This window comes from Hipposideros armiger, unplaced genomic scaffold (assembly GCF_001890085.2).
Source record: "Hipposideros armiger isolate ML-2016 unplaced genomic scaffold, ASM189008v1 scaffold_34, whole genome shotgun sequence".
In the NCBI taxonomy this organism is placed as follows: Eukaryota; Metazoa; Chordata; class Mammalia; order Chiroptera; family Hipposideridae; genus Hipposideros; species Hipposideros armiger.
The window spans coordinates 1,359,271-1,375,332 of record NW_017731384.1 but is presented as its reverse complement, the minus strand read 5'-3'; the positions used below and the strand labels follow the sequence as shown (position 1 = coordinate 1,375,332).

Below are 16,062 nucleotides of genomic sequence, written 5' to 3'. Positions count from 1 at the left end.
TTTTTTTTCAATTACAGTTGACATTCAATATTACATTAGCTTTAGATGTACAGCACAGTGGTTAGACATTTACATAACTTACAAAGTGATCCCCCGGATAAGTCTAGCACCCACCTAAAGATCAGGATTTTAAAACCTGACTCCGGCCATAGCACAGAAACGGAGGATGAGGGCAGTCAGACACAGGCCAAGACACCAGACAAACAGTAGTTGCAATGGACCGTCGCCGCAATGGACTCAAGAGACAATGGAGGAGGACTTGACCTGCAGCAAAAGCAGAGGGAATGGAGAAGAGGACCTGAGCTCGAGGGGTGCTGACGGAAGTAAACCTGGAGGAACTTGGTGACTGTTGGGTGTGGGGATAAAGAAACGTGAGGAATTAAAAAGAACTCAGAGTTCTGGCCCAGAAAACTAGGCCAATGGTGATTGCCTTCACCAAGGCTGAAAAAGTGAGAAGAGTGTGGGTGTTGTCTTTGAGGGCCAGGAGGAAATGCCAGGAAGCACCCGGATACCCAGGTCTGCTGCTCAGCAGAGATCCACGGCCCCTGGTAGGAATTCCAGAGCCTACGGTGAGCAAGAGACAGCTGAAACCACAAGTGTATCCCCTGCGAGAACAGATGGAGTAAGAAGAGGGATGATAAAAGAACCTTGGGAGATAAGAACAGTTAAAGAAAGAATGGGAGTAGACAACTACAGAGAAACGATCTGAGAAGAAGGAACCACTGCAGGAGCCGAGGGAAGCGCCTGGAAAGGAAGGAGTGGATCAGATCCTACAGAAGATTCAAGTAAATAAGGACCAAGACCCCTCCATTACAGGAGTAATTACAGGGACAGGAATACCTCAGAGATACTGTGGATTCCGTCTCAGACCCCCTGGAAGAAAGCGACTATTGCAAAAAAGTGAGCCATAATCCTTCTGCTGGTGGAAGGTACTATCTTCCATTTGTAAAAAACTCAAAACCTGTGAAGCACAATAGAGCAAAGAGTGGTAAAACAAGATACACTTTTAATGGTTTTCAACTGGATGGTTGCAACGATGGCATTTTAAAATTGGAGCTAATTTTAGCTGCAGCATTTCCTAAACTTCTCTGATGATAAGAATCACCAGGGAGGTACTTAATTAAAATACTCATTCCTGGTTCCCCTTTGTGACCCAGAACATCAGAATCTCCAATAAAGGGGCATGCAAAACTGTGCTTTTTATTTTTTTTTAAGTCAAGCATTTTTTATAAAAAAAAACTTTATTGGGGAACAGTGTATTTTTTCCAGTCCCGTCAGCTACAAGTCAGGTTGTTCAAACCGGCAACGTTGGTGTTACAAGCACTGTGCTCTAACCACCTGAGTTAACCGGCTGCCCCAAAACTGTGCTTTTAACAAGCCCTCAAGGTGATTTTCATCACAGAGGTTTGGGCACCTATCTCAGAGCCTTGCTTCTCAAGCTTTAAAGTTCATGAGACACGCTCAGAGACCTTGATAAACGACAGGTTCTGATTCAGTAGGTTTGGGTGGGCTGGGTTTCTGCAGGTCCCAGGAGCCCACAGGTGATGTCCACGCTGCTGGTCCAAGGACCACCTCTGGAGGAGCAAGGCTAGAGAGGATACCTGCCTCATTTTGCAGATGAGGAAACAGTTTTCGGGAAGATAAGCAGCTGATCCAAGGTGACCCAGCTGGTTAGTGGCAGCGCTGAGAGATTTGTCATGCATGAGGGGGTCTCTCTGATCATGGCTTCTCTGTCAGACGCCCATACTCTGCCTCCCGCAAGGTTGGCAGATTGCGTGTGAGGTTAGTGAACAAATCATTAACTTCACTTGGACACCTCCCTCGTCCACCTGCCTTTCCCATCCTTGGTCCCTCTCCCTTCTCATGATCCCACCAGGATCTCTCTGCATCTTGCTCTTTTCCCAAGCTTCCCCTCTGCAGCAGAAAGGCCAGATTCAGGCATGACCACAGTCTCCAACCGGGGGCAGCTGGAAGATTGGGGCGGGGAGAGCCTTACCTAAGTGAGACCCTGCCGGCCACCATATGTTGCTGCCAGAACAGCTAATTAAACTGGCTGTGGGAGCGGAGAAGGCACCGAGCTTCCACACGGGAACTTAGTGAGGGAAGAACTTTCCTACATCTGTCAGGGACTCCAGCGGCCATTGGCTGGAAAAGGGTGTGATGGTGGCTGATGCTGTTTCCCAGGTTAACTCCTCCCTGACCTTGGGATCCAAGCTAGGCGCTTCCTGTCCCATGCCACCCAGAGACGCCACCCCCGCGAAGAACACTTTTTGAGTTTTGATTCATTCACAGACTTTTTTATGTCCTTTCCCACTGTGAGTGCTGCTTCTTGACTGCTCTTTTTCTTTTGTGCAGGTGAAAGCAGCGAGCACCCCCTGTTCTGTGTTGAATATTCCCCTTACTGCTCCGTCTTTGCTTTCTCCCCTGTCGCACAGCCCAATACCAATTACTGCTGCCTGGTCCTGCCACTAGTGCCGCCTGCCTCCCCAGTGGCCCAAGACTCTTCCCCACAACTTCCTCCGGTTTCCTTGCCCTCCTTCATGAGACCTGCCCCCTCCTCCCCGGGCCCTGGCCCCGAGTCTCCAGCAGCCCTGTGCTATTTCCCAGTCTCCTGCCCCACCCCGGGGGAGACCCCTGTGCTGTGCCTGCCTGGCCCCAGAAGGCCCAGTAAAGTTTACCTCCTGTGGTAAGTCACCCCCGGCAAGGCACACAGCACAGTAGAGTCAGGGAGAGGAGAACGCCAGGCTTCCAGAGAAGGCAGGTGGACGGGAAGGGGCCCAGAGGGCAATGCCATGATCAATCAACACCAGGAGGTGTGGTGTGCAGGGGAGCGGGAAGACAAGACAGCTGCCACCACTTCATTCAGCTCTCTTCTAGCACCAATAAAATCCCGTCATCTCTGGAGACGCATTTGATTTCTTTACTCCTATGTCTGGCATGCTCTGGAACATTACCACCAGAAACCGAGCAGGCTCTTAAGTGTCTGATCATACCCTGGGTCGTGTGAGTGTGTGCATGGGAGGCGGCCCTGAGACAGGGACGCTGGGCCAGGGCCCTGGGAACGTACAGGCTGGAACTGCAGACCCATTCAGAACCACACAGAGGAGGGACAAATTAAAGGGCTCAGTCGCTGTTTACATTCCCTTTTCTGCCTACTTATTAGGTACTACATTTCCCCAAATCAAAAAAAAATCCCACCTCCTGGGTTCCAAAATAAAACATATTTATGGTACATAATTAAGCTTTAATTAAGATCTCCTCTGGGCCTGTGAGACAACACACATTTCCAGCACACTCAAATAGGCAAATAGACGCAGCCTATTATTTGTGACTGTACAGAAAGCTGCCTATTACACCAAGGAAACATCAGCACTGGCAATGGAGCTATAATTCTCCCGACAATCTAAATTAAAGGAAGCAATAAAAATTTTTAAAAGGCATCTCTTAGAATCTTGGCACCTCCTAGGCACCAGGCATTCGAGTAAAGGGAATGAGGGGGAGGGGTAATGGTTCAGGAATTTTCAGCCTTCCCATTCTTTTCATCTGTCAAGAACTGTACCTGTGAATGGCAAGTGATGTGAGGAACTGAACCATTGTCAGGTGCATGGACTTACTGTGAACCGTTAAATGGACCTGATGCCCATTTGTCAAGGGGCTTGTATAAGTCAGAGATTTCTGCCTTTATTTCCTTTCCTGGTCAAATTCAGAACAATAATTGCAGTGCCCAGCATTGTCAAGAGAACTGACGCAAGGCAGCTTTTCTCTAAACAGCTGTTTGGTTTCTTTGCTACTGGAGGCGTCACCTTACTCAGATACTAGAACAGCAAACTATGGGTTTCACGTTGTCCAAAGCAACCCACAGCCGTCCCAAAAAACCTTCACAGAAAACCTTCAGGTTATTGAGTTACGTGGTGACAAATCTCCTGAACACGGTGCCCTTCTTTCTCTGTGGGGCAAAAGGCCTGTCCTACTACCTGAAGAGGGAGTTACCTTTCATCTTCCATTGGAAATGTGCCTTGGTCTTCCTGCAAATTAATATATGTACCATGCCACGGTGAGGACCATCCTAGAAAGGACCCAGATGTCTGAAGTTTGGTTCACTTTTGGGAGTGCATGAGGTGACTGGGAACTGGAGTCCAGGTACATAAAAACTATGCAGTCTAAGTTACCTCATGAATGACTGTAATTACAGACGGAGAAGAAGGAACATTTCACAAGAATTAGCTTTCCATAGAACCTAAGCGGGTTTCACACAGAGTACAGCCAAATTAGATTATCATCTTTAAGGTCATGACCAAAATGTCTTAGTCATCTTTGCAAACCCTCAAATTGTTGTAGAGCAAAGACACACAAGTATTTGTCCAACAAATTATAATAAAAAGAGAGTTGCTATTTGCCTTTTGGATTTTGTAAAAGGTTTGAGGGAGTCAGGAATGAAGGTTGCTGAATAAGTTATTCTCAGCCTATGAAGCCTGCATAACAATAAGGCCCTGGTCAAATTCAGTTCTCTTATGTGACTGACTTCAGATTTCCCATTATTATTATTAGTATTCTTATCACTATTTATGGTAGAAGCAGTGGCTACCATTTTTAGCAGCTAATATGTACCAGACACTGAGTTAGACCATTTACATACATTATTGCTAAACTTTACCCTAGCTCAACAAGATAGGAAGGTCCCATTTTACAGATGCCAATGTTGAGGTTCAAATTGCCGAAGGTCAGAGCATCCTTCCTGCACCATCAATGGTGATGTCTTCACTGCCAGACCTGGTAAAACAATTTCTAGTTGTTACTTTAGTTTGCTGAAAATTTGATTAGAGGAGACATGGTAATGAAAATCATTTAAGAGATCTGATGCTTTGAAGAAAGCACTTTTTTGAATAAGAAAACAAAATCACTTGTTACCTTAAGCCACCTTGGGTATTTTGCACAAGAAAAAAAAATCTGTTCTACTTTTGGAATTTCCCCCCTAGTTTCAGCTGAATGCCTTCTCGAGCTCTGTAGATTATACCAGTGAGTAGCATTTGTCCTGCAGGAGAGCGCAAAGCAACACACAGGCTAAAACAGGGTCCACCTCCTTAAGGAGCTCACGTTCCAGCTGAAGGGAAAAGAGACATATTAGGCAACTGTCAAATGTTTAAATGCTAAAGGCCATCAGTGCCCTGTGCGTTCTGACCGAGGCACAGTCAGAACAGACTTGGTGGATGTAAAGTTGGAAACAGACCTTGAAGGACCTGCTGTTTGGCAGGCCCTCTGAGAGGGAGGATCACTCCCCCTGAGGATGTGAGGGGGTGTGGATGGAGTTGGGGAGTAGGAGGCTGTGGGCATTGTGACTCTTCTGCTGCCTGGGGTGTGAAGGAAACTTGAATATTCTATTGGGGTTCCTGCTGGGAATCAAAGTGAAATACTTGTGACTAGGACCTTTGGGCTGGGTCCCAAAAATGCTCTGGACTTGGCCTGAACCCCAAGTCAGCCCCTTCCCAGGTTTCTCTCTCAGTAAATAAGAATCCTGCTGCTTTTTCCCCTGTCAGTCATGTGAGAGGCAGGAGGCATTTGTTGACTTCTGAGAGCTGGGGAAGGATGAGGCCTCAAGGATAACCCGCTGGATTGGAGGAAGGCAACCCTTGGTGCTGAGAAAGCTCCTCCCCCATTACCCCTCCCCCCCAGCTGGGTCCCTTACTGTAAAGCCCCTGATCCCTCTCTCTCACCCCCCTCCTCTCACTAGCCTCTTGGTCTGTGAAATTGTGTCTAATAACCACCCTTCACCCTCCAAAGAATATATTCTCAATTTCCGGAGAACTCTCGCCTCTCCTTTCTGGCCACGCCCACAGCTTCTCTGGGCTCCACTAGCTTGCCCTACGCTGGCACCGACGCCACCAGCAGCTTCCCCCTTGTAGTCAGTTCCCTGTGGAACATGATCCTCTCAGTCTGGGGCACAGACCCACTGCCTTCCCCTCCCGGGGCCTGTCAGGGAAAGTAGGTAGTATCTATCATTGTATTAAACTAGACTTCATGGGCTGCCAAGGAGAACTTCATTCTTTCCTGAATCTGGATGAAAACTATTCATGCAACCACAACTTACACGCTGGAACATAAATCCAGTTGTCTTCACGTGCCAAGAAAGCTGCTCTCTCTCGCACACAACTCAGGGACCCTTCCCAGCTTCACCCCTGTTGCCTGCTGGCGACGGCTATTTGTGAAATTTCTGAACTGTCCAAAAGGGGAAGAGCCAGGAAAATTCTCTTGGAAGGATGTAGTCCAGCTATTCACAATTTTAACTGCTTGTGAACTCAAGAACTTGTAGAGATGCATGGGAAATACAGAAACTCATGCACACTGACGCTCAATGCCTATGAAGAAGGAAATTGAGATGATTCAGGCCAATCAGCGCCCTAATTTAAAATGTGAATTAAAAATATTCATTGGCAACTCAACCCATGTTAACACTCCAGCTACCCTCTTCCTGTGAGTGGATCATCCCAGAACAGTGGTGGGTAGCTCAAAGGCAAGAAAAAGGTATATGGTCCCCCAGTGCGTGGGGACCATGTTAACTAATAAACAACCCGAGGATATGAATATGCAGGAACAAAACAGGCCGTGACTCAAACTTGGATGACATGTAAGGAGCAGGGTCTTTGTGTATCCCAACTGTAGAAGGCTCTTGACAGTGTTACCAACAGGCTCATCCCAACATCAATGAATTGGAAGCTAGAAACTTCACAGCAAAAGACCCCTACTGACTCTGCATTGCAGGTGTCATGGGTGCTCATTAATGGTTATCACAGCCTTGTAAAGTAGGTATTATTATTTCCCTGTAACAGGTGGGGAAACTGAGGCTCTGAGAAGTGAAGTGACTTGCCCAAGCCCACATGGCTGCAAGGTCGTGGAATTAGGTTTCCAATCCAACTCTTCTCTGACCTCCTGGGTCCATTCTCTTAACTGCCTTCCCTATTGCAGGCCCTTCGAGCATTCTTTATACGAACAATGTTTTTCTGTAAAAAATTGATTTTATTGAAAAGATTTTGCACCTTTCAGCAGCCCAGGCACCACAGATTTTATCAAGGAAGAGGAGGCCAAACCTGGGGAGACTAACCATCAGCCCAGAATTGCATTGCCTAAGAACGTCTGAAGACAGACGCAGACAGAAATCGCAGCTGCCCGCGAAGGTGCCAACCCTCAGGGGAGCAGGTAAGGACCCGTGCGTGGCTCATGCGTCTTGGTCCTCAGAGAGGAGAACTGACTTGTGCTATTATCTGATGAATCCTATAGGGTTTTTAGGCACTTGTGCTTTTATGTGAAGGGGAGTGCCCTTTAAAATGAAACACTTACAAGGTCTTAAAAGCAAACCACTGGATTTAGTTTTCTTCTCCAAGGGAGGTTGGTGGGGAAAGGCAGGGCGGGGGGAGTTTATTTTTTATTTTTCTCCGTCATTACTCCATAAGCGTGACTGTGCATGGTTTTGAGTGGGTGCCTGCCGTGAGGCTTCCAGAGAGGGCATTTGGGTGGTGGGTGATGATTGTTGGAGTTGGGGCAGGGGTGGGGGGTGGAGAAGTAGTCTGCAGCTCTGGGAATGTCTCACTCAGCCACACAGTTCCCACCTACCTCCCAGGAGGGGTGGGTGGGTATGTTGTGGGTGGCAGACTGTTCACATCCCGCAAAGATCTTCTCCCATCTGATCCAAGGCGTCAAGATCTTAATGTGTAAGAAATAACATCAAAATGAATATATGCTTCATTTCAAAATGCTGGTTTGGGTGGGCACCTCCTCTTTCAGTCCTGAGCATTCACCCTAAGGCCTAAGCTGTGCTGCTGTTCTAACCATGTTGCCCTCTCCTATGGTGGCAGACAGAAGGGCAGGGCCTAAGGAGCCCTCGTGGGACTCAAGGAAAGCCACACTTGACAGCCAACCTTGCCATGGACCTGTTCTCCCCCCTGGGGGAGCCACTGATTATCACACTTCCTCACCACCCACAGAAGATAGTAGCCTTTATTTTAAAATATGTAAATGGACACATGTACTTATAGAAGACGATAGCATTTGGATGGCTTGGAAGTAGGGGCAGTTAGAGCATATGTGAACCTGTAGCACCTAGACATCGACAGGCCCCAATGATCTAAGGCAGCGGTTCTCAACCTGTGGGTCGCGACCCCTTTGGGGGTCAAATGACCCTTTCACAGGGGTCGCCGGGTACTCGTATGTGGGCATATCTGCATGTGGGCCTGGAGACAGATAGAGGAGCAGTGTCTCGGTTCCTAAGACCATCGAAAATATGTGTTTTCTGATGGTCTTAGGCGACCCCTGTGTAAGGTTGAGAACCGCTGATAAGGCCTCCTGTCAGGAAGGGCAGACCTCACTTCTAATTCCAACTCTTCTTCCTCCTAGTGGTGGAGCCTTGGGTATCAAGTAGTCACTCTGGGCTATAGTCCCGTTGTCTTAAAATAAGGATAATGAAACCTACCTCATTGCAGTGCTATAATAACTACAGGAAATAATATACTGACCAGCACCTGGCTATAGTGGGCAGTGAACTATTGCTTATTTCTCTCCTGCCACGTCCCAATTTCTCTCGATGAACTCTTGAATGCTATTTGAAAGGTGAGGTTCCCCATGCATGAAATGTTCCTGGACTCATGACGCTCATACAACCCTCCATCTGCACCCAGAAGACACCTTCCATTATCCTGAGATTCAGTGAGCATTTGTCCCAATTTTCTATTATACTCAGGGCTCCTTATCTTTCCCTAATTATTTCCACACTAGTCTCTCTTTTGTTCTTTTTCTCATATTCTAAAGTGGTTTGCGTGAATTGGAGCAGGAGCCAGATGTTTGAATTGTATCAGAGATTTGAAGCAAATGTAACAAAGAGGCAATATGTAGAAAGCGCTTACAAATCAATGAGAAAGCCATGAATAATACCTCCCAGAAAAATGGGTAAGAGGCCGAGCAGACAATTTCACAGAAGAGACGCAGGTAGCTAATAAACATCTGGGGGGTGGGGGGAAACTTCAACCTCACTAAGTAATACATATAAAATTACATGAGATAAATTTGGCCTACCAAATACTGATAGTGAAATTAATAACGAACATTTCCTGGGCACTGTTGTATCAGATGTTATGCCAAGCCCTTGGCGTGCATTGCTAGTGGCGCAGTCATGAGCGATGTTTTCATATCCTACCTGTAGAGCAACTTCGTACAAACTGGAATTTGGCAACGTGTGTCAAAAGTCTTTAGAAAGTTTGTACCTTTCGGCCTTGCAATTCCAATTCCTATGAAGCTATTCTAAGGAAATAAGACAGGTAGTCCAAGATGTACAAGCAAGGACATTCATCACAGTGTAATTTGTAGCAGCAAAAACTAAAAAAACCATCTTTATACCCAAGGATATGAGAAGAGTTAAAGAAATGATAATACATTTATATAATTATAATGTACCCTTATACTGTGATTACTATCATGCTCTTGAAGAATAATTAATGGCAGGAGATAATGCTCACAATAAAAGTTTTAGGGAAAGAAAGCAGAACATTAAGGTGTATATGCCCCAATATCCGCATTTGGTTTCCTAAAACAATATTTCTAGATAAGAGACCCAAATGCCTTCAGGGAATAGGCAGGTATGGCAGGAAAAATATAAAACCAGGGTTGCAGGGCCCAGGGTAAACCAGCACATACAAGCTGCACCTGAAGGCGTGAACTCGCAGTTCGAATGCTGAGCCGAAGTACAACTGCAAAATGAAAATAGCCCAGGGGTCTTGAGTTTGCAACCCACCCCTGAATTCCAGAACAGTCTCAATGGTCATCTTTCTGAGTTTTGGATTATGGGAGGTTTTTATTGCTTCTTCATCCTCTTCTGCATGTTCCAAATTTTCTATAAGGAACATCGACTACTTTTATAACCAGAGGAAAACAGTTAAAAGTGTATGGCCGGGCCGGCCGAGTGGCGCGATGGTTAAGAGCTGGCTTGGGACGCCAGAGGGCCCCGGATCGGATCCCACATATGAGGGCCAGTGACGCTGCCCTCCACAGCTAAGATGCTGAACAACAGCTCAACCTGGAGCTGGGTTCCTGTGAGTCGCCGGCAATGGCTAGGCTGCAGCCCCTGCTGCAGTGGGTTGCCATGGGCTACCGTGTGTAGCCAGCAGCCAGCAGCCAGCGTGAGCGGCCAGCAGCCGCAGTGAGCGGCTGTCCAGAAGCCAGCGATTGATCTGCCTCGCCCGGGAAGAGCGCAATGATGGTGCCAAGTTGGGCCAGTGAAGCAACGTCCTCCACAACTAGACTGAAGAACAAAAGGACAGCAACTTGTCTGTTCCCCTTCCCCCAATTCCCCAGAGCTGTTCCCATCCCCCAATTCCCCAATAAAAATCTTAAAAAAAAAAATGTATGGCCGTCAGAATGCAGGAAACTATTAGCCAAGCACATGAGGAAGTCTGGACCAAAAGCATAGTCTTGGGGGGCAGACGGGTGCTTTTTGTGGTTTCTTCTCATTGCTTCTAGACTGTGCAGTGGCACCTAGTTGAACTGCTGGGAATGGCAGGCACTCATTCACAGCTGGAGCCAGGCAGAGCCTCCCAGAGGCATCGCAGCATCTGTGGGGCTGCTCTATGAATAGCATGTCCCTGGCGTACCAAACGGGGTGTTTATTCCCAGGCCTAGAGCTATGAAATATGCTCCCTATTTGATAGACACAAGAAATAGGGTTAAAATAGCACACGTATAGAATGGCACAGTCTGCCACTTTTAGGGGAAACACACACACACACACACACACACACACACACACACACACACACACACACACCCCAGAGAGGCACTGATTGAATTTTAAAGAGGAAGGCAGTTATGGTGACAAGGAAGGGTGGAATGTATTCCCCAGGGGTGTTTGGGGAGCCGTAGGACCTGCAGTGCAGCACTTAGCCTGTGACTTCTCCTGCTCCAGAGGCCAGGGCCACTAGGTGACAGCTCGGTAGCTTCCGTGAAATAAGCTTATGGTTCCTGTCGAGTTGCCAGTTTCTGCTTTTGAGAAGCTGCCCTAGCTAATTCTTTTGCCCGTTAGGGGTCTCCCAAAGCCTGAACTACATTGGCTCAGGGCAGAGGGGGCAGCTGCCGCCACCCAGCAGGTTCTGTGTGTTCAGGAAATGAGCAGCAGACTCAAGCTCCAGCACTCAGCCCAGCCTGGGTGGGCACCCCAGCTCCATCCCTATACACACACAGCCAGACGCTCACAGCATTCTGGGATCACTGATATGTCCCTTGCTAGGGCTTATAAAACCCGTGAGGGGCCTGATAGGAGAGCATAAATGATTTCTAGAAGAGCTGAGGATTCGCACTGCCTTGCTGAGTGTCCCATGCAGTTCACAGTAAAAGAGGCTTACAGAATATCAGGATGTTAGAGACCCGAGCTGGTGCTCCCCTGGGAGGCCTCAATTAAAGTGAGTCAGTATTAACTTGGCCGTTGGCTGAGCCAGACACTCAGAGGATTTGCATTTCATCTGCCTTAGCTGTTATCACACAGGCCTTCCCGAACCTGTAGAGCCATGTCCACTCCACAGGGTGAACCGCTTTAGAAACCAAACGATAAGGACAGCAGCAGCGACTCATCAGACCCTGCAGGGTAGCAGTGAGGGGAGCAGAGGAGGGAACAAAAGTAAGTGGGATCAGGGACGTACTTTCAGTGTCCTAGCTATGTCAAGAGGATAAAGAAAGAAAGAAAAAAAACCTCAACAACACACACACGACAGTGAATCAAATGGATTCTCATTTTCACAAGGAAGTTGGAAGTCTAGTAGTTTCTTTTTTTTTTTTTTAAGATTTTTATTGGGGAATTGGGGGAAGGGGGACAGACAAGTTGTTGTCTTTTTGTTCTTCAGTCCAGTTGTGGAGGATGTTGCTTCACTGGCCCAAGTTGGCACCATCATTGCGCTCTTCCCAGGCAAGGCAGATCAGTCACTGGCTTCTGGACAGCTGTTCACAGCGGCTTGAAGGCCACTCACGCTGGCTGCTGGCTACACACGGTAGCCCATGGCAACCCACTGAAGCAGGGGCTACAGCCTACGCCATCGTCAGTGACTCACAGCAACCCAGCTCCAGGTTGAGCTGTTGTTCAGCATCTTAGCTGTAGAGGGCAGTGTCACTGGCCTTCAGATGTGGGATCCGAACCGGGGCCTTCTGGCATCCCAAGCCAGCTCTTAACCAATGTGCCACTTGGCCGGCCCTTCAGTAGTTTCTTAAGGTGTAACACAGGGTAGTGGTTAAGAACACAAACCGTATATCAAGCAGGCTTGAGTTCAAGTGTTCACTCTAGAAATATGATCTTGGGTAAGTCATGTGACTTTCCTAAGCCTTGGTGCCCTCCTTATGTGGTGTGACTGCAGCACCTGTTTCCTAGGGCTGCGAGCCTAAATGTATGTGACACAGCACAGTGCCCGGCCCGTTGAGCATAAGGCCTCAATAAATAGTGCTTATTCATTATTTTTATAAGGTGAGTTATCACCAAAGGATTTCACTGGAAGAAATTCCTACTCACATGGGTACTTTACCTCTCTCCTCTCTCTACATCTCCTCATAATTTTGATTCAGGGCCCAGAGGGGAGGAATTATATTATAACCAGAAGTTACACATTGACTAGGGGCTAGTGACAAAGAAGAGGTAATGATTTCATGAGAGAGTTATGATTTTTATTTGCACTAAGTGTTAGATGTAGTTAGAGATCATCAGTTTAACTGGGCACCAGCTTCTAGAGACTTCCTCCCAATCTGCCAAGGTAGACTGTACTTTTCTCAAGATTTTTGTAAAGCTGTGTGTGAAGCAGGGGTGTCATGGACGTTTGTTGAGTGAATTCAGATGCAAAAGCACTGGTGGTTTTTGTAGAAGTCATTCCTGGAGTGCTGGTTTTCCTTTACAGTAAATATGGGAACAAAAACCAGCATTTGAGAGATTTACCCATCGTCAGTCCTGACTGACTTCGGGCTGGACAGTCTTCCCAAAGCTTCTGCAGAAAGGATCTATAACACCCCCCCTCTCACCTTCCTCCCAGAACCAACCTGACATGTACAAAGGAGAATTCAGAAACAGTAAAATGGAGCCAACTCTACTGCACTCCTCTTGTACCTCCAGCCATTGTGACCACACATATTTTCTTCTCTAAGGCTTATCTGTTGCCTTAAGGGACTCTCACCCTTAGCTTTAAGAAGACTTTCATTCATGAGCACCTATAGTAGAATGATAAACTTGTCTTTTCTCAATGCAGATCCAGTAGTTCAACAAGAAGGCCCAATGTGGGCAAGTGACGCTAAGCTGAAGAGGCCAAGTCGAGAGAGAAGAAACTTAGTTTCATCCTCACCGCTAATGACAATGACCAAGAATACCCCTGAGAAAGCCAAGGGAGGAGACCTGAGTGTTCTTTCTCAGAATGAGCCACCCCCAGCCCTATCCCAGGCCTTCCAAAGAGCCAACAGTCCTCAAGTATTGAGCAAGTCCTTGGGGTCACCACTCATAACCGCCACCATGGGAGGGTCCAAAAGGGTGCCATTTAGGTTCAGAGATGAAGATTTTTATTCTGTTTTATCATTAAGCCCTGGAGAAGAAAATGATGACACTGAAGAGGAAATCCACATGGAGGAAGAACTTCTGTTGGCTGATATGCAATCACCCTGTTCTCCTTCCAGTCACAAGAGAAGTCGATTTCTTGGAACATCAGCCACTCAGGCCAAAAATAAAAATTCTGAAGACAATCCTGAAAATTGCAGAGCTAATTCTATAAGAAGAAGTGGGTCCAGTTATGGCTCACCAAGAATAAGCAATGCTGTGGAGCCAGTGACAGAGCAGCCTTCTGTCAGGCAGAGCGTGTTCCAAGACCCCAGGCTGCCTGATGAGGGTTCTGCTAAGGAGAATGATAATAGTGACAGTGAAAATGAGAAAAAGACCTTTTATTCATGGGACACCAAGTCCGAAAGCAGTCTAGATGATGATCTCAGTGCTGAAGATGTATTTAGTGATTGCACTTCTATGGAAGATAGGCCTGGGATCCATGATTATGAAAGAGATTGGCAAATCTATTTAAACAATTCTAGCACTTCTCTTGATTGTTTTCTTTCTGCCAGACCAACAGCTCCAAGATCATCAATACATTCATCTTATTACACTCCTGGATCATTGATGCATTCTGCCCTGAGAGATGATATTCCAATGGACTTGTCAATGACATCTACTTTAGTTCACAGTTCAAACCCAGAGGGAAACTCAAGGTTTAATGTGCTTCGACCACTGTCCCCCATTAGAAATAGGAATCTATTTGCCAATGCTGAAAACCACAGTTATTTTCCAGTAAACAGTGTACGTGAACTTGATGTCAGGGGAGCAGAAGCTATGACTTTAACAAACCAACCTCAGGGGGCTCCATTGCGTACAGAAGATTTGTTACTAAATCCTCAAAGCAGCTTGTCCTTGGTGGAGTCTTCCAGCTCCTCTGCACCCAGAGTGAACTTACAAGACCACTTGCACGGGCCTGGGTCCCTGCAAGAAAATACACCTTTCACTTTCTTTGCAGTGCCTGATTTCCCAAATCAAAATGGTAATGGGAACAGAATGGCAGTCTCTGGTTTCACAGATGCACAGGAAGCCACAAAAATAAAGGCAGACGCTGAGAAACTCAAGAAATTGCAAGAAAGGTGAGGAATTTTCATAGTTATATGTAAATACATATATTTTTATTCAATTTTTCCAATGCTGGAATAAGCCGTGCTTTCATTAGAGGGTCATGGGAATTTTAGATCATAGTTAGGCCCTTCCTTGACATTTTAATGGCTGCTTATATCAAGAAAATTGTCCATTTTGTTGCTCTTAACAATACATGTCTCTATAAAGAAAAGTTTGGTGTTCCAGCTCAATTTCTTCAGTATTCCCAGAGTGTTTTTCCCTTGAATACTGTAAGTTTAAGAAAGGCAATTTTCCTAGATAAAAGGGTTTCTTACTGCTCCCTACAGCAACAATTTCTTGCTGGCAATTAGAACCAAGATTTTTTTTTTTAAGCTGAGCCATCCTGCCACCTGTTGGCAGCTCAGTGGCAGCTCAGCCTGGGCCGGGAATCGAACCAGCAATGCTGTTGCTCAGAGCTTGCACTCTTAGGCAAGCTCTTAATCAACTGAGCCACTCAGCCAGCCCTAGGAACCAAGATTTTTCACAAAAAGGTTGCTATCTCCCCAAAGAATGAGCCATTCAGCACTTGAAGTTCACCAGCTCTCCCTCATGGGACTTTTCTCAAATCCAACCAACAGCTCTAGAATTTGAATCTTGTAAACTAAAAGGCTGGTCCCCAACAGTTACCATAGTTAGCTCAGTTCTCTGAAGGGCCATGCTGGGGTAACCACTGCTTCCGTTTTATGTGCTCTTTTTCATGTATGAGAGAGAAATAAGATCTTTTTTAAATTACCCTTTTCTTTTATCTTTTCTTCCTTATGAGTTGATATTGGGACATTTCACAACTATGAAATTGGATACTTTTTAAAGCCATCATTAAACATCATGTCAGGCTTGTACCATTTCATTTATGATAGGTGTTACCATGTCCTGATTTTGGCTTACAGATCAGGAAATCAATTCTTGGAATTTGAGCCCTTTGTGTGTATGTTAGCATGGCTCATTTGGGCCATTAATTATCTTATTGGTATTTATTTGTAAGTGGGAAAACTCCATAGCAATGAATTAAAAATGCAAACAAGGAGGAAAAAAATATAGGACATAGAATGCATACGTACTCCTAGATGCCTTTTATTCAACAGCAGAAATGAAGCAACTTTCTAGTAAGCCTCACCTTTCTTTTCCATATTATACAAACTACCAGAAGACAGAGCCATAGTTAAAAGCCAAAAGACCTCACACCCACCCAATCCTCCCCTACCCAAAAATACAACTTCAGAAGTCGAGAATCTGAACTTCCACCACCCTGAAGTGATGCGTTGGAGCTAAAAATGATTTCTCTTTTTTTTAAAAAGCATCTACTTCTAGTAGTGCAGTAATGCATTAAACAGCTATTACTTGTGTACATTGTTTATCAGATG

The 16,062-nt window shown here is 46.2% G+C and overlaps 1 protein-coding gene across 1 annotated transcript in view; it reads left to right on the top strand.

The window, feature by feature from the left end:
- Positions 1-16,062, top strand: part of MARCHF10 (membrane associated ring-CH-type finger 10) — a 77,013-nt gene that overhangs the window by 39,205 nt on the left and 21,746 nt on the right. Inside the window, exons 5-6 of the mRNA XM_019637640.1 lie at positions 7,042-7,191; positions 13,254-14,673. Coding sequence (XP_019493185.1) covers positions 7,042-7,191; positions 13,254-14,673 — 1,570 coding nt within the window. The remainder of the gene's footprint in view (positions 1-7,041; positions 7,192-13,253; positions 14,674-16,062) is intronic.